The sequence below is a fragment of the Mytilus edulis genome, chromosome 14, assembly GCF_963676685.1.
Source record: "Mytilus edulis chromosome 14, xbMytEdul2.2, whole genome shotgun sequence".
NCBI classification, from domain to species: Eukaryota; Metazoa; Mollusca; class Bivalvia; order Mytilida; family Mytilidae; genus Mytilus; species Mytilus edulis.
The window spans coordinates 46,535,361-46,554,424 of NC_092357.1; the positions used below are offsets into that span (position 1 = coordinate 46,535,361).

The following is a 19,064-nucleotide window of genomic DNA, read 5'->3' on the forward strand; positions in this document are numbered from 1 at the left end:
TACTAGTGTAAAACCATTCAAACAGGAAAACCAACGGTCTAATCTCTATAGAAAACGAGAAACGAGAAACACGTATAAATTACATAAACAAACGACAACTACTGTACATCAGATTCCTGACTTAGGACAGGTGCAAACATTTGCAGCGGGATTAAACGTTTTAATGGTACCAAACCTCCCTTTTTCTGAAACAATAGCATAACATCACAACATAGAAAACCACACGATAAAATATCAATTGGAAGGCTTAACTCAATCAAAAACGTAAATTAACACACTGTGATGAATCTTTGTGTCTTTATGATCGGTACGATTGAGATTTTTATCTAAGAGAACTTGGTTTATCTACCGGTATTAGTTGAAAATGTGGCTTTGAATTAGCTTTCATTAGCTGCGAGTATGCGTTGTTCAATAATTTGTGTCTTAATGTTAATATTTATTTGATAAATTGTTGTGTTGTTACACCACTGTACTAATGAAGGAGGAGGGGTTGGTTGGATGGAGTTGCGAGGGGTGCGTGGAACGCATATTTAACAAAAATAAACCAGTCAAACCTTAATGTCAATATAAGAACCCCTCTTATAAATGTCGCTTTACTTTAAGCACCTTTTAAAACTGTTTAAGTTAACTTATTATGTAGAGAATCATCAATTAATTCAAGAGCATTTAATATCTTAAGTAAAACTATTCTGACTAGATAGTTTTCATCTGCTATTGGACGGAAGATGTTGCCCATTTATGTAATATAAGTAACGATTATTTGAAAACGGTTATAAAACAGCCAAATGGATGCACAAAAGTAAAAATAGGAGTCATAGACCCGTTTGGATACAATTATCAGCCAAATTTTATTGATTTTGTAACATTTGTTTCAAATATGACAAACTTATCACCCAAATCACCAGCACCGTATCAGGACCCAAAGTTTTAAAGCCTTTTTCAACTGATTTTTATAGTTCGTTCTTATGTTGTACTGTTATACCACTGTCTCAGGTTAGGGGGAGGGTTGGGATCCCGCTAACATGTTTAACCCCGCCACATTATTTATGTATGTGCCTGTCCCAAGTCAAGAGCCTGTAATTCAGTGGTTGTCGTTTGTTTATGTGTTACATATTTGTTTTTCGTTCATTTTTTTACATAAATAAGGCCGTTAGTTTTCACGTTTGAATTGTTTTACATTGTCTTATCGGGGCCTCTTATCGCCTCACCCGATATGAATTTTATTGACCCGATAAATTCTCGTATTAGGACAATTGCACACTGTGTAACTAATAGTATTGTATTGCATCATTCTGTAGAATCATTATGTAGCGTATGCACATTCTAAACGAAAAGTCTTTACAATATTGTCAATTGCAGGAAATACTCTTAATATGGACAATGTCAAAAAACGATGTTTCATTTATTTTAACATTTTGTAAAAATATGTGAGAAAATTAAGTCTCTCAGACATGTTGAAAAAGTAATAAGTAAACACAGAATTTAACAAATACGTTTTAATAAGTATGTAGGTAATATGTATATGCATATGTGTTTTTTCTATATTAGTCTCTTTGTTTTTCTTCCTCCAACATTGTGGAATGTTATGCGACTATCTAACAAGTGAGAAGCTTAGCTAGCAATAATTCACAATTTTCTACATAAAGAAATGTCTGTTCCAAGTCAGGAATATGACAGTTGTTTTCCATTTGTTTGATGTGTTTTTGATTTTGCCATATGTTAAGGGGTGTTCTATTGTGAATTTTCATTGGAGTACGTTTTTTTTTTTGTTATCATATTACTATTCAAATAAATATATAAAATTTCTCATTACAAAACTTAAAAACATTTAGAGTTATCCCTCTTTCTATGGTATCGGTAGACTGACTCTTCTCTCCGTTCTTCAGTGTTGAGATCAATCGTTACCAATCAGTTTGTCAGTCTGTTGTCACGGTGAAACGATAAATTAAAGTACTAGTAGTTATATTGTATGTCTTTGTATTTACTGTAAGACTTAGTTTAGATGCATATCCCTGTTTCTGGACCATTTTATGGGGTCAATAAACCAATTTTGAATTTGAATTTGAAAAATATTCAAAACATTCAAAATTTAAATCAAATTCAAACCATAGGCGGATCCAGGGGGCCTGGGGCCCTGGTCCCCCCTTTCATGGGAAAAATTTGGTTGATTATATAGGGAATCACTGATGCATGACTGGAGTTGGCCCCCTTAGGTCGGTCCCCCCCCCCCCCCCCTAGGAAAAGTTCTGGATCCGCCACTGCTGAAACCATTATTCAGTTTGTGTACAATATGTGAACAATAGTATATAAGAAAACTTCCCGTGTCTACGATAAAACTATGAAAAATAGAGATATTTTTTTTTTTATAAATGTTAAGCAGACAGTTGTCTATTTATAGGACACTGCACGTGCATACTGGTTTATTAATTACCAGGTGTTTATCCGTTTTGCCTTTGATATAAAAAATGCATATTTTGTTATCATACACATGGAAACATTGTTAAAGAAATTTGTTTTTAACGGAATAAGTGAATTTTATTCAGTGGTAAGTCGCATTTTAATGTAGATTTAGAATCATATTAGAAAAAATTTGCACCAAGGTTACTTGGCATGACAAATGACAAATTGTGATAATATGGCATCAACTACGTCATTTTCAAATGAATTATTATAATAGAAACCGATCTTCATATATAACTAAAACATTCAGTTCTACCATTCAGTGAGAAATTGTAAGGCGAATGACTTGTACGTTTGTCCGGAATTAATTTCTGTAGGAAATAACCAATAGTATCATTGTAATTATCATAGTTAATTTTAGTGTTCTTTGGTTCCTGGTGGAAATTTGTCTCTTTGGTAATCATGATTATTTTCTTTATCAAAGCTGTGCCTCCTTCTCCCTTCCCAAAAGAAAATTGATGTCGCTTTATAAGCAACATTCATATCGCAGTCAGTTATAAAAAGCCACGAAATGACAACTTGTGTGTATGTTTCTAGGATGATGTTTGTCTCCTTTTTTAAATACTGATGTAACGTTTGCATGGTTCCAGTCGGATGGTACTTTGCCACTTTTTTGTTTATCAAAGTGCGATTTGGCATTTGTTGTTTTTTTGGGAGGTTGTATTCTTTATGTTTTTTTATCATTTTTTTGGTACAGATATAGAATCAACTCAGAATACTTTATATATAAATAAATTGTTACTCCTCCTTAACCAGTTTTATCCTAAAGTACTTGTCCTTCATCGGAATGTCTTTCATCAGTAACTGGAAGCATGCTGTCGTTAATGACATTATTTATGAATATTTGTTTTGTACATATTATGTAACAATAGCTAGAAATATCATTTTTATCTGATTGAAGAAAAAATAATTGACTCGGACATAGATATTGTTATCAAAATTACATCGTATAATTATCATGCATTTTTGTGCGATATATAAATATAATTACATAACACTATACTTCAACCACTTGCAGTAATTGCATAATCTTGTGCAAAAAAATGCAAAATACAAAAACATGCAGTATCTTTATAGAATCATATTCAAAACAGTGTAGCTGTGGCCATTGATTGACAACCTTAAATTATCCCATCGACTGGGGCAGATTATGTGAACGTTTTTCCGTAACAACCGCTGCTCACTATGTACTTGTTAAAGGCACTTTAACTGTGGGGTCACAAAAGGTTCTCAACACCTAAATAAAGAAATTAGAAAAACTAATCAGGAATAACACGATGTTTTGATTTATATCAATAATATAAATCAAAACATAATTAATTTTTCGAACTATTTTAATATTAAAGGCGTTAAGAACCTTTGGTGACCCCACAGTTTAAATTCTATAATAAATAAGTAGTGAGCAGTTGTCGTTATAGACACACGTTCACCTAATCTGCCCCAGTCAATGGGATAATTTAAGCTTGTCAATCAATGGCCACAGCTACACTGTTTTGAATATGATTCTATTATGCACTGTACGAACGATGCAACGGACGTCATTTATCAATTTGACACTCTAGATTACTAAATCCGACATAATTTGGCACGCTTAGCTAGAAATTCGAAGTGTAAAGTTGTACATGTAAAACCATAGTTGGTCCGTGTAACACTTATCAATTCAAAGTTTTAAAAAGTTTTGAAATTTTAGATTTTTGGAATTTTGATCAAAGTTTTAAAATATCAAAATTTCAAATTGTGTTAAAGTTTTGAAATTTTGAAATTTTAACCAAATTATCAAAATATCAAAATTCTAAATATCGTTTATAAATTTGATATTTTAGAAACTTGATCAAACTTTTAAAATACTAAACCTAATGTGCAATTTTGATTATTTCACTTTTTGAAAGTTTAATTTTTGAAATGTTTGCTTAAAATATCAAAAATATAAAGGGGCGACAAGAGGGGTACCTTTAATCACTGATGTAAACACGGCTCTGATACGAACTATTCTTAGTTATAAATAAATAGCATGACATATATCAAATCATTCTTAATAACAAAATAAATAATGAAAAGAAGAAGTCGGGTTTTTTTTTTATGAAACATATTAGACATCACATGGGATAACAGTATCCTGAAATTTTAAGGTTGTGCATCTATCAAAAAAAATATAATTAAACCTATTTAAACCGGAATTAACTACGTTGATTTAAATCTCTTATATAAGGTTAGCGTTTGAGATCAATAATTCAAAGCTATTTTGTGTTCCCAGTGCCCAACTTTTAGAAGTATCAGTGAAACATGACCAACTCGCAGTAAACCATATAGTATTATTCGCCTTTTTGACGTTCCTGCTGAAAGTAGATCCAGAAAAAAGCGCTTCGGTGGGCTGGCATACAACTTAAAACGTTTTCCTTTCTTGTTTATCGATTGCATGATGATAATATAGAGCCTTTTATGATGTATTTCAGTTCCAAGAAATGATACGGAAGGAATATTAAAATATAGCGTCGCAATAAAAGTTGTGCTAGGCGTATTTCAGCTGGACCCTAGACAAAAAAGTGTACTGTTTCAGCGATTATAGACGTAATACTAAACTCCGAAACATAACAATGAACTAAAATCAAAATCATACAAGACTTAGAAGGACAGAGGCTCCTGGATTGGGACAGGGGCACAACTGGGCGGGGTTTAACATGTTTCGTGAGATCACAACCCTCCCCTATACCTCTAGCCAATAAAGAATGAAAAACACACAGTAATACGAACAGTAAAACGCACTTCAATAGGAAATACAAGTCCTATGTCAGAATAGGAAACAAACTAAGAAACTAATTACCATGCATGACAATGATAATAAAATAACAAAGGACTACTATACATAAGGCTAACAGTTACTGTCATACGCCAGCTCCAGACCTCAATTAAACTAATTGAAAGGTTTTATATGTCCTCATTATGCACACTCTCTCCCTGTTGCATTTATTGCTAATTTGTTCCGGAACATTCATGAAATATTTGTCACTGGCAACAACAAAAAATCGATAATTTATAATAGGTTGTTTACATACAAATTACTAAGAAACGTAAGATTCAACTTCCGAGGACAAAGTTGCCCTTATAGATGGATTTAAATATGTTTTAACTTCACTTTGGTCAAACACCTCTTTAATTGTTTTGTTCTTATTTTGCTTGAATTTCAAATTTCAGTTTCAGCGTTCCGTATGTGAATTCTTTACTTCAAATCCAGCGTTTAACATTGTACTGGTTTTTCGAGAGCGTCATTGGTGTACGGCCAAAAATGGAAAAAATCCATCATGCAGCTGATAGTGTGGATTCTCTTTGCACGCCCCATTCTGACTGGGTGTACATGTGAGTTTGCTAAAAGTCGATTGTCGTACGATAACTTCAAATACCCAAATAACAAAATGCAAATACGGGACAGTAATATCCTTTAATACAAAAAAAATCTATTCCTTTTGTTTACTATAATAAAACAGTGGTTGATTTAGAACCTATAATGGAGCTACGTGTATGATAACCAGTCCAAACGTTGTCTTTAAGGTAGCAACCATGTAACTTTAAAAGTGGGGTGAGGTTGTTTTGTCGAAGCGTTCAAAATTTAACACTAAAAGGCATGGATAATTTTTCTTTAGTCCTCTTCTGGCACAGAATATTATATCATCAAATTAGGGATCAGAATATGTTAATGTACCATTATCGAAGACCCTAGTGGTAGTATCAAGTAAAAAAACGGGGACTATCTAAATATTGGTTCCCCAGAAGATTACCATTTATCGCTGATAAAAACGTTTGAACACAATTTTCAACTTTCAAAATGCCGACACCTACAACTGGATAGATGGGTGCTTAATGTAGTACAGTGGCAACTATTACATAAACATGAATGCAAGTTGGGTGCTTAATGTAGTACAGCGGTAATTATTACATAAATATGAATGCTCGTGAAAATAATGTTTATGGTATACGTTTATATATGATATGAAAGGTTTCAACTTTCACAAAACCAGAGCTATACGTTGGATTTAACAGTTTACTTTATTTGGCCTTTTCAATTTTATTTGACTTTATTTGCCTTTTTAACTTAATTTGGTTCGAGTGTCAATGATAAGTCTTTTGTAAACGAAACGCACGTCTGGCGCAAAAACCGGCAAAATTTATATTCCGGTATCCGTCTATGATGAGTTTTTGTAGATACCTTGTAACAGTATCTTGGCTCCAATTTCCTGATATTGGATCCTATTACCGTCTTAATTTCAGCGTAAAAAAGATTATATTAAAAACCTCCCACACTGTGGACCAGCACAACCTTAAACCATGCATTCAGTATCATGAAGCGCTTTTCTTGATCGACCTCCTTACGGAACGCTTAAAGCTGAATATTTAGGGCAAACAACTTACAAAGAACAAATAAAAACGTTTAAGATGATCTTTCATTCTGTACATGAAATGATATATTCTTTAGCCAACATGATTGCAGAAAGTAAGAAGTCGTAAAGCAAAACAGAAAAAAAATGAAATCAAAAGAGATAATACATCGCGTATTGGGCCTTTTTGTGGCTTAGAGTTTAGTAGAAAATGTATATACATGCTCAACATAACCATACTATTTGACCTACTGCGAGTTGTTCAGTTTTTACTGTTACTCCTGTTTCTCCTAAAATATGGGTGCTAGAAAAACAAGCAGGTAAAATGGTCAATACCAGAGCCGTACGTCTGGGGTGGTGTTCTCGAAGCTATCTTAGGACTAGGACGTGTCCTAAGTCTATCTTATGACAAGTCTTTGTCCTAAGTCGTGTTCTCGAAGCTCTCTTAACTTACGATATATCTCATTTTTCGTCCTAACTTTAGGACACCCAATAAAGTGTCTTAAGAGCATCCTATCTTCATCCTAGTGTAATAAAGTCTTGATTTCGCTTTTTGCTCATTATTTTACGTGAAAATGAACATGAAATGAAACGCACCATCGGTTATCAACTCGTATATAAAGAAATTGTGCATGATTTTAAACTTTGAACTTCGTGTTTCACGATACGATTACACCACAAATTTAATTCTGGTTTATCAAAAAATATCTTTAATGATTTAAAATTTCGACCTAGAATATGTTTAGGACGTCCTAACATAAGATTCGTCTGAGATAGCTTCGAGACACAACTTAAGAGTGTCCTAAGTTGATCTTAAGTCCATCCTAACATTGGTCTAAGATGTGTCTTAGGACGAATCTTAGGATACTTTCGAGAACGCCACCCCTGGTTTTTAAATCATTAAAATGAATTATCTTCTTTTAAGAAATATTAATTTTGTCATCCAATTTTTCACCGCTTTCAACTGTCCGTTTTATTTCATACATAAACTTTTAAGTATCAGTATGTTTTTAATTCATATTGTTTCGTTTCGTTCCGCTTTTATTTCGTTTCGCTTTTTACAGGTATCCCTCTTATTGCCCCTTTTCTATTTTGATATTTTAAGCAAACATTTAAAAAATTAAACTTTCAAAAAGTGAAATAATCAAAATTGCACATTAGGTTTAGTATTTTAAAAGTTTGATCAAGTTTCTAAAATATCAAATTTATAAACGATATTTAGAATTTTGATATTTTAATAATTTGGTTAAAATTTCAAAATTTCAAAACTTTAACACAATTTGAAATTTTGATATTTTAAAACTTTGATCAAAATTCCAAAAATCTAAAATTTCAAAACTTTTTAAAACTTTGAATTGATAAGTGTTACACGGACCATAGTTATCATGTTTCAGTATTTGATATAAGAAAATGCTTAGGGTGTGGCAGTAAAACATAATAAGGGAACGACTATTTGAAATTCCGAGGACCAAATAGAATTTTCATGGAAGAAATATTATTTTTTCCTATTGCTTATAAAGAAGTAAGAAGATGTGATTGAGTGAAAATGAAACAACTCTTCGTCCAATTAGAAAGCTTATTTTCATTTGTTTCTTTTTTTTTGTTTCTTTTTTTTTTACTTGGCTGAATTGATAATCCCTTTGTTCACAACTGTATGTCCCTATTTTTGTGTACAGAATATTCGTTTTCATCGCGTCTTGGTCTCTTGGGTGAGATGCTAAGTTTGAAAACGAAACAAGAAAACACATTCGTTTAACGTCTATGGGACTACATCAAAAGTTCAATGAAGGATAAAAAAACTTAATTCACATAGTTTTTTCACTGACCCCCACACCCCAGTTCTATAAATAGACAGTTGTCTATTTATAGAACACTGCACGTGCATACTGGTTTATTAATTACCAGGTGTTTATCCGTTTTGCCTTTGATATAAAAAAAAATGCATATGTTGTTATCATACACATAGAAACATTGTTAAAGAAATTTGTTTTTAACGGAATAAGTGAATTTTATTCAGTGGTAAGTCACATTTTGATGTAGATTTAGAATCATATTAGAAAAATTTGCACCAAGGTTACTTGGTGACAAATGACAAATTATGTTAATTTGGCATCAACTACGTCATTTTCAAATGAATTATTATAATAGAAACTGATCTTCAAATATAACTAAAACATTCAGTTCTACCATTCAATGATAAATTGTAAGGCGAGTGACTTGTACGTTTGTCCGGAATTAATTTCTGTAGACAATAACCAATAGTATCATTATAATTATCAGAGTTAATTTTAGTGTTCTTTGGTTCCTGGTGGAAATTTTTCTCTTTGGTAATCATGATTATTTTTTTATCAAAGCTGTGCCTCCTTCTCCCTTCCCAAAAGAAAATTGATGTCGCTTTATAAGCAACATCCATATCGCAGTCAGTTATAAAAAGTCACGAAATGACAACTTGTGTGTATGTTTCTAGGATGATGTTTGTCTCCTTTTTTAAATGCTGGTGTAACGTTTGCATGGTTCCAGTCTGATGGTACTTTGCCACTTTTTTGTTTATCAAAGTGCGATTTGGCATTTGGTTTTATTTATTTTTTTTTTGGGGGAGGGTTATGTTTTTTATCAATTTTTTGGTACAGATACAGATTCAACTCAGAACAATTTATATATAAATACATTGTTACTCCTCCTTAACCAGTTTTATCCTAAAGTACTTGTCCTTCATCGGAATGTCTTTCATCAGTAACCGGAAACATGCTGTCGTTAATGACATTATTTATGAATATTTGTTTCGTACATATTATGTAACAATAGCTAGAAATATCATATTTATCTGATTGAAGAAAATATAATTGACTCGGACATAGATATTGTTATTAAAATTACATCGTATAATTATCATGCATTTTTGTGCGATATATATATATATATAATTGCATAACACTATACTTCAACCACTTCAGTGCAGTAATTGCATAATCTTGTGCAAAAAAATGCAAAATACAAAAACACGCAGTATCTTTATATTATACACTGTACGAACGATGCAACGGACGTCATTTATCAATTTGACACTCTAGAGATTACTAAATCCGACATAATTTGGCACGCTTAGCTAGAAATTCAAAGTGTAACGTTGTACATGTAAAGCCATAGTTATCATGTTGCAACATTTGATATAAGAAAATGCTTAGGGTGTGGCAGTAAAACATAATAAGGGAACGACTATTTGAAATTCCGAGGACCAAACAGAATTTCCGTGGAAAAAAAAATATTATTTTCCCTATTGCTTATAAAGAAGTAAGCAGATGTGATTGAGTGAAAATGAAACAACTCTTCGTCCAATTAGAAAGCTTATTTTCATTTGTTTCTTTTTTTTTTTTTTTTTTTCTTTTTTTTTACTTGGCTGGATTGATTTTCCCTTTGTTCACAACTGTATGTCCCTATTTTTGTGTACAGAATATTCGTTTTCATCGCGTCTTGTTCTCTTGGGTGAGATGCTAAGTTTGAAAACGAAACAAGAAAACACATTCGTTTAACGTCTTAATGCAACGGAAAGTAAAGATCAGAGGGGACCGAGTCACAATCAAATAAATTATTTTTGTAGCCCTTGTACTTTGCTTAGGTTTTGTCTCATTTCTACCATATAGATGACGAACTCAATCCTTACTCAAATTAAACCCTAGCCCTAGTACCTCCTCCATTGACTTAACATCAAGCCATCACTGACCCTGTCCATAATCTAACCCTAAACTAAATTATTGATTGATTATTACTTGCTATAAAAACGTCCAGTGGCAAATATTAAATGCATATTCAAGACGATATACTAACAGAAAGGCGAAAGATATCAAATGGACGTTCACAAAAAAATACTGAAAACGTCATGGCAAAAGGAAAGACCAAAGGACAAACAGTATAAAAAAACACAATATAGAAAAATCGAGAGTCATCTCAGGTGCTTCGGAAGGGTACGCATATACATTACTCCTATCTTAACAGCATGAATAAACGGTAAGTGCAGTGGCGGATCTAGGGGGTCCGGGGGTTGGAACCCCCCTTTTTGGGACGATCAATGCATTTGAATGGGGACTTATAGTTGAAACCCCCCCCCTTTTTGTCCTTGATTAGGACCCCCCTTTTTAAAATAGGATCCGCCCCTGATGTGATGCAAATATCAATGAGACATGGGACAGCAACCCAAAGCCACAAATAGCCAAACGAAGGTAACATATTATTTAGAACAATACCATGTGTCTCTTCAACATGTCCCGATTCTATATGAAATGTTAAACTTCAATGTGTTTTCTTCTCGTTTCAGCTATGTCGCAACTCCTCGGGACTTTACCTTCGATTTCCCAGCTTCGAGGGAAGCCGAATGATGACTGGATTGATCGGATGTCGCATGTCTATACAGCAGTGATATTGATCATCTTTACGGTTGCAGTCAGTTCCGGTCAATTTTTCAAAGATCCGATACAATGTTGGCATCCGGCAGAATTCAAAAGTTCTATGGAATCATACACTTCCTATAACTGTTGGGTTAAAAATACATACTATATTCCTATGTATGATGAAATCCCTCCAGATATCACAATTCGTCAAGACGCTGAAATAACATATTATCAATGGGTTCCATTAATTTTACTTCTCATGGCGATGCTATTCAAACTTCCGAATGTTGTCTGGAGAATATTTAGTGGTGGATCTGGTTTAAATTTAGATAAAATCGTTGGTCTTGCCGAGAATTCCCAATTGGGCTCGCCAGACGATCGAAAAGAGACTATCAAATCAATAGCTGTTTTTATTGACAAATGGTTAGAAGCAACTAAAGAAACAAATTGGAGTGTTTTGAATCGAACCAAACAACAATGCTCGCGCTACCTGTTTTTCTTTTGTAACAAAAAGGCGGGAAGATATTTGGTTACCCTCTATCTTTTTGTAAAGGTCCTGTACGCCTTAAACGCAATCGGACAATTATTTCTCCTCAACGCTTTCCTCGCTACCAGATTTAATTTTTATGGTTTCGAGTTTCTGGAAAACCTGTATAGCAAAAATCCGTGGAAGGAATCTCCAAGATTTCCTCGAGTGACTCTTTGTGACTTTCAAATTAGGTTGCTGCAGAATGAGCTTAGGTACACAGTACAATGTGTTCTACCTATTAACCTTTTCAATGAGAAAATCTTCATTTTTATTTGGTTTTGGTTGATTTTCATTTCTTTTTTGGCAGTTTTTAATCTTTTCATGTGGGTTTACATTGCTGTGCTTAAAGCCGTCAAAATACAATACTGCAAAAAGTACTTGAAAATTAACAATGAGCTTCATACTAGCTTTGATAAAAAGCTTTGCGTAAAGTTTGCAGAATATTATATGCGTGATGATGGCGTATTCATGCTGCGGCTTGTCGCAAAGAATTCTACTGAAATGGTGGTCTCTGATCTTGTTAAAGAGCTGTGGATAATGTACAAAAACAAGCAGAATACCAAGAAGAATGACGATGCCAAAGAACTGATTCCAGAAGTTAAGGCAAACCTTGCATAATGAACATTCATATTTTAGTTATTTGCATATGAGATACGTCCAGAGCATGCTTGTTATTTTTAATTTGTAAGTTAAGCTTGTTTTGCTTCATAGAATGTGTGCAACAACAGGTCGACTACCAGATTTAAATGAAGATTCCAAAGATTTGATTCCAACATTGAAGGCAAACATTACATCAGTAATGAATATTCATATTTTAGTTATATGCATATATGATATGTTCAGTGCATGTTTGTAACTTTTAAGTTAAGTTTGTTTTGCTGAATAGTATGTGTCTGACAACTAGAAAATTGTCAGTAAAATTGAAGATGCCAAAGAATTAACTCGCCAAGTTTTTTAAGGCAAACTTTCATTGTATAATGAATATTCATATATGTATTTGAAGCTATTTGCATATTACGATATACGTATAGTGTAAGCTTGTAACTTGTAAGTTAATTTTGTTTTTGCTAAATAGCATATTTACAACAACTAGCAGATTACCAGGTAAAATAGAGATGACAAAGACTGTTTTTAAAGAGGAATAATTAATGAAGCAGTGTCACAAAGTTCAAGCCTTGCGTCTTTCAATGCGCATATGAATAACAAAAATTGGATAGTTGAAATTAAATTAATTCAAGACATTCAAAAAATGCAATAACTGACTAGTCAAATGAGTTGTCATCAATTTGGAAGATGGTTCTTGTAGCAAGGACATATAGAAAGTGTTATTTGTGTAATACAGGCGTTGGAGATAAACTCCATTACATTATAAAATGTTCACATCTTATAAAAGAGAAAAAAAATTGTATTATAAATATCTGTATTGCAAAAAGTAAAACCTTGACAGGTTAAAATGCAAACACAAAATACACAATACACAAATACATACAATACACAAATACATACAATACACAAATACATATACAATACACAAATACATACAATACATGATAAAGAGTCTCACACAATTCGCCTTTTTAGAATCTAAAGGACTATAGGTCATGCACCAAAATGAAAATAACGTTACGCCATTGGATACATGGATTTCAATTGCAGATTCTGAAACGGCGAATTTAGTCAATAACACAAACATTATACTCACTGAAATAATATGTCTTAACTTCTACAAATAGGACAGATGATGATGATGATGATGGAGGTTTTAACGACCTTGACTGGCTATACAGCCCTCGCAGGGTCGATTAATAGGACAGATCTGAGCATCTCATGTGGAAGTTAATAAATTAACCATTGAATGTGGTCTTCTCTTGGACTAATTTTAAATCGTTTTGTCACAGTGTTGTGGTATTATATGTATATTAATACTTATGTTTTAATGTAATGTTAATGTGTCTTGTCTGTACTTGTGTAGTTGGTGTTGAGGATACAGATATATCTATGTATACTGCATCAATATTAATTATGTTTCAGGTTACAAGGGACGTAATTGTGATTTAAAATCGATTATTTCTTTATTTTCATATTGACTTATCTCCCTTAGTACACAAAAATTCCCTGTGGTCGTTACTTTTTAAAATCAAACTCCTTAATCAAGGAAGAGTGGGTCATCATGAAATGCATAATGAACTTCTTTGCTAAAAATCTTTATTTTAATAAAAAGCTGTTACTGTGTTGGAAAATCATGTTCTGCACTAAAGTTGAATTTAGTTGAGAAAACAATAACTCGTTAGGGCCTTTAATCCGAGATAACTATCAGTGAAATGTACAATACAAAGTTCATGATATAATCAAGGATTTGTATAGTAAGATTTAATATACATGTAATCTATTTTTTTCAAAATTAGGCTGATTAGTTCGACTATATAAATCAATGTATCAAAATAAAATTGGAGTGTTATCAAACGAAAATTGTATCGCATTATATTGAGGGAAAGCTAAATGTTATACATACTTATTTCTTAGATCACTATAACAAGAGTTCCATAATTGTCCATTGGACTTATTTACTGTAATTAAATTATTGTGAATAATATAAATATATATGAATTGCATTTATATTGTTTACTTGTTTTGTTTTTTGGGTAGAAAACCTATTGTTTAAAGTTAATATGGCAATTAACATTTGAATTCATAACTACAATATATATATGGTATATATTAATTTTTCTTTTTTATAACGTAGGTTTATTTTTTTTTTATTCATTTTTTTTTCAGAGTTTGTTATTTATAATTGACGGGACAAGTCCACTTATTGGGGGCGCACTTATTGCGCAACAACGAATTTGTTTTCAATTCCAACAAAAGGGTTTCAGCTTACATTCGTCGTCCATTTTAAAGTTTTATTCAAATAAAAGTCAGCCTTTTACAAACAATTACACATTCCATTGTTGAAATGGTAAAGCAATAACCATGTTAAATTACAACATACATAATTATTCATAACAACCTTATCACGTCACATTTAAATGTCAAAACGTAGAAATTGCCAAAGGCTCATGAATATTCATTACAGATAAAAACTGCGACGAGAATATGAAATTTGTCAAATAATTTCCTAATTTTCGAATTTTCCTAGGGCATAATTATACTGTGTCGTAATTATCCTAATTATTAGATATTTATTAAGTAAAACTGACATCGTTTCGGCCCCCTGTGAGTGGTCACACCTTTTTTCACCTGTTGATTGCTCAGTGAACCGTGTCATTTGACACCAAATCGGAGACACACCAAACCTGTACACATATGCGTGGTTTATAGAAGTACACAAATAATTTCGACGGTAAGTTTGTTACAGTATATTTATAGTTATAATTAATATTGTATATGAAATTAAAAATAATGAACTTGCTGCTGAAAGTGGTTTTTGAAAAGTGTACCTATAGATTTGATCAGGTATTTTTGTTCAAAACAACGATTAGGTGGTGTCAGTTCAGTCCAAACAATTTTGTGATAAAATTTTGTGACAACATTGTTGAACAAAGATGAATGAATAACTCATTCCTCCTGCTAACATTTATGATTTGTAAATTCAATTATAAAAAGAATGTGTAATAACATTATATTCAGTATTTGTCTATTCGTCTTTTTATTGAACATTGAAAATTGGACAATTTATCATACTCAAACCTGTTAAACTCTAAACTTTTGGCGTTTTTTAATCAATTTTAGTTTGCAATAACGATAACTTTCAAGTTAGAACGGCAAAATTATACAATGTATTTTACTCTAAAATGCATTTTTTTATACTTTTAGTTCCAATATCGCTAGTCAATAGGGCTTTGATACTTTGGTGTAAATTAAATTTTAAAAAAAACATGTATTTCATATATATTCTTGCCATGTTTTATATCGCAAAATATGTCTTGTCCGTTTTACGTGATATTTTAAGTGTAATGTGATGCAATTTGTTCATTGCCTTTCACTTGAAATATTATCTCCCCTTGACCGATGATGTTATAGAAGACTCAAAGAGGGGGGGGTCTGGTTTTTATCAAAATTCTACTGGAGACCTATTGCGCATTATATAGCGTATGTTCCTTGGGGTCAATATCTATAAACATTGATGCATAGTTTCATATTAAATTCAGATTTATTTTTTAAGAGAGGCTTTACACTTTAATTTTTTTCCCTCTTTTTTATTTTAATGATATTTATTTTCTTTGTGATTTTAAAATTAAATTTAGTCCAAATTTAGTCTATTGATTTCCTTTGTTGTTTACTTTAAAACGTTTGTCTTTTCCCTAAGTGTTTTAATCTCTGTTAATTTTGCATTTTAAGCCTTATCTCCATTTCATGATAACATATATATATATATATAATCCTCAAAAGTCTATAGATTGATAAATTGTTTATATTTTAATTGCTAAATAAGCAATATACAAACAATGAGTCATAAATGTTAGATAACATTTAACTTTTTTAATTGTCATGTCTCCGAAATTTCGGTTAACAAAACAATAACTGTAACGCTAATACCTCTTTATTTTTCATGTAGATAAACTCCATGGAAACCCAATTGATAAAGTAATTTATTATCCTAATGTAGATTACAACATGTATATATTCAATCATTTATGTATACATGTACTAGTGTAGTTTTAGCAGAACTTTTTGTTTTAATAGTGAAAATTATGTAACATATATATATATTCATTTGACATTTTAATTAGATAAATCAAAGCATTTGACATTTTGAAATAAATATCAAGAAATCATTATAGTGTGGACCGATCTCTGTCTCTTCAATGTATTCCCAAAACTTTGTCTCGAATAAAATTTTCTGTTTAGAATCAATGTAGATCAATTGTTGATTTACATGAAACTGTTCTTTCCATTTTTGTTAACAACCCGAAGACAGCATCGCTGATAGCGAATACACAATTGATATATGAACTTATGATGGTCTGGCAAGACGTTTTTTCTTTTTGTATCATGTTCTGTTTTGCCTTTGTTTCCCTTTTTTATTTTTGCCTATTATTCACTATTGATTTGCCTGCTTTTGCCTTTAATGACTTTTTTCTACACCTTCCCTCTGTATTGGTTCCACGTCCTCCTTCATTCTGTTAAGGCAGCAACCATTTGATTTTCTGGGGGGGGGGGGGGGGGCTATGTTTTTTTTTGGAAAAAAAAGTTTGTTTCCAGTTTTTGGAGAAAAAAATAATTTGTTTTTGATTCTGAGAAAAAAAATTGTTTGTTTCACCCTCAGCTGCCACTATATGCAATGCTAAAATTGAAAGAAAAAAATTGTTTTCGTCTTGTTGCGAAAAAAATAGATTGTTTTTCGCCACAGGCGGAAAAAAAATTTGTCCAGAAAAAAAAACCATAGCCCCCCCCCCCCCAGAAAATCAAATGGTTGCTGCCTAACAGGGTTAACCCAATAATGCATTTAGACCCTCGGTTGCGTTTTATTGCTTGATAGTCATTTTTGTTTTCTTATTTCAGAGATGTCTGAACTTCTCGGGTTTGTACCTAAGATTTCGAAGCTTCGAGGGAAGCCGAATGATGACTGGATTGATCGGATGTCGCATGTTTACACGACCGTTGTGTTGATAATCTTCACGGTTGCTGTCAGTTCCGGTCAGTTCTTCAAAGATCCAATACAATGTTGGCATCCGGCAGAATTCAAAGACTCGATGGAAGCGTATACGAAGTACCATTGTTGGGTGAAGAATACATACTATGTTCCGATGTATGACGAAATCCCAGAAAATATTTCCGAGCGTCAGGATGCAGAAATTACGTATTATCAGTGGGTTCCATTGATTTTGCTTTTCATGGCTTTCTTATTCAAACTTCCGAATGTCGTTTGGAGAATTTTCAATGGCGGATCTGGACTTAATTTAGATAAAATCGTACATTTTGCAGAGCAGTCACAGCTTGGAAATCCAGACGATCGTGAAAAATCAATTAAATCCCTGGCAAATTTTATGGACAAATGGTTAGACTCAAACGTTGAAAGGAACTGGAATGTTATTAATAGAACAAAACAACAGATCTCGCGTTATTTCTGTTTCTTCTGCAACAAAAAGGCGGGAAAATATTTAGTAGCACTTTACCTTTTCGTGAAGGTTTTGTATGTTTTTAATGCAATCGGACAAATATTTCTCCTCAACGCTTTCCTTTCAACCAAATTCAGCTTTTATGGTTTTGAATTTTTGGAAAATCTAAACAGCGATAGACCATGGAGGGCTTCACCAAGATTTCCAAGAGTTACCCTTTGCGATTTCCAAATTAGACAACTCCAGAACGTACAAAGATTCACCGTACAGTGTGTTTTGCCAATCAATCTTTTCAACGAGAAGATCTTCATCTTTATTTGGTTCTGGTTGATCTTCATCGCCATTTTGGCTGTTTACAATTTGTTCATGTGGATTTACCTGGTTATGTTGAACGTCAACAAGACACAGTACTGCAAAAAGTACTTGAAAATAAATAACTTACTTCATACAAGCTTTGACAAAAAACTTTGCGCCAAGTTCGCAGAAAACTACATGCGTGACGATGGCGTTTTCGTTTTGCGAGTGATCGCTAAAAATTCTACCGATCTAGTCGTTACCGACCTTGTTAAAGAACTGTACGAACTGTACAAAAATAAACAGAGCACACGAAAAAATGAAGATGTCAAAGAATTGGAACCAGTCGCCAATGGTGATGATGATGACATTAAAAAACCTCTAAATAATGAATATTCATAACATTGTCACTAAGTGACTTATTTGCATATCCATAGTCTTCCAGACAAAATGGTTCGCGGACCAAGAACGGAGATGTTCTCGTATTCGTTGCATTTTCATGACTTGATTTTATGGTGCTTTTAAAAAAACAATGCCAGAACAGCTGTATTTGTGATAGCGTAATTTTACATCTTATTTTTTTTATCTTTTAAGTACAATATTCTTTGTTGGTAGTAAACTAAAAAGATGAAAAGAGACCGAAATCTGAAGTTTTCAAAGTAAGAAACGAACTTCCATGATTCATCCAGCTTTTTCAGTGAAAACTTGTACATGTAGTTGTTTTAATGTGAATAACAAATCTTAATTGTTTTCGTCACTGGCTAATTTAGAATCACATAGTGCCATTGGCGTGTATATACTGGTTTATAGATAACATGTGTTGCGTAACATTAGGGACTTGTCTCTTATTCCATTCTTGATTATACATGTTTCTCTTCGACTTGTAAAAAATATATGAATGAAATGTATCATTCCAGATTAGTGTTAAATCGGGCATTCCAATAAATAATTAAAATTGTTAATATAG

At 32.5% G+C, this 19,064-nt stretch overlaps 2 protein-coding genes across 3 annotated transcripts; both read left to right on the forward strand.

Annotated features, from left to right (window-relative positions):
• The first annotated feature begins 2,469 nt into the window (after positions 1–2,469).
• LOC139502481 (innexin unc-9-like) lies at positions 2,470–12,516 on the forward strand. 2 transcript variants are annotated; one of them, XM_071291961.1, is made up of 2 exons: positions 2,470–2,545; positions 11,143–12,516. In XM_071291961.1, exon 2 carries the CDS (start codon positions 11,145–11,147, stop codon positions 12,360–12,362), a length of 1,218 nt encoding a protein of 405 aa, XP_071148062.1. In that variant the 5' UTR covers positions 2,470–2,545; positions 11,143–11,144; the 3' UTR covers positions 12,363–12,516. The 2 variants fall into 2 exon arrangements, with proteins under 2 accessions (XP_071148062.1, XP_071148061.1); XM_071291960.1 differs by lacking the exon at positions 2,470–2,545 and adding an exon at positions 8,717–8,849.
• Positions 12,517–14,035: 1,519 nt separating this feature from the next.
• On the forward strand, positions 14,036–19,064 carry LOC139502480 (innexin unc-9-like). The gene is made up of 2 exons (XM_071291959.1): positions 14,036–15,084; positions 17,247–19,064. The coding sequence occupies exon 2, from the start codon at positions 17,249–17,251 to the stop codon at positions 18,497–18,499; it is 1,251 nt and encodes a 416-aa protein (XP_071148060.1). The 5' UTR covers positions 14,036–15,084; positions 17,247–17,248; the 3' UTR covers positions 18,500–19,064.

Bases quoted from the DNA above. Each gene is read 5' to 3' on its own strand.
- LOC139502481 (XM_071291961.1), top strand. From the start codon at position 11,145: ATGTCGCAACTCCTCGGGACTTTACCTTCGATTTCCCAGCTTCGAGGG.
- LOC139502480 (XM_071291959.1), top strand. From the start codon at position 17,249: ATGTCTGAACTTCTCGGGTTTGTACCTAAGATTTCGAAGCTTCGAGGG.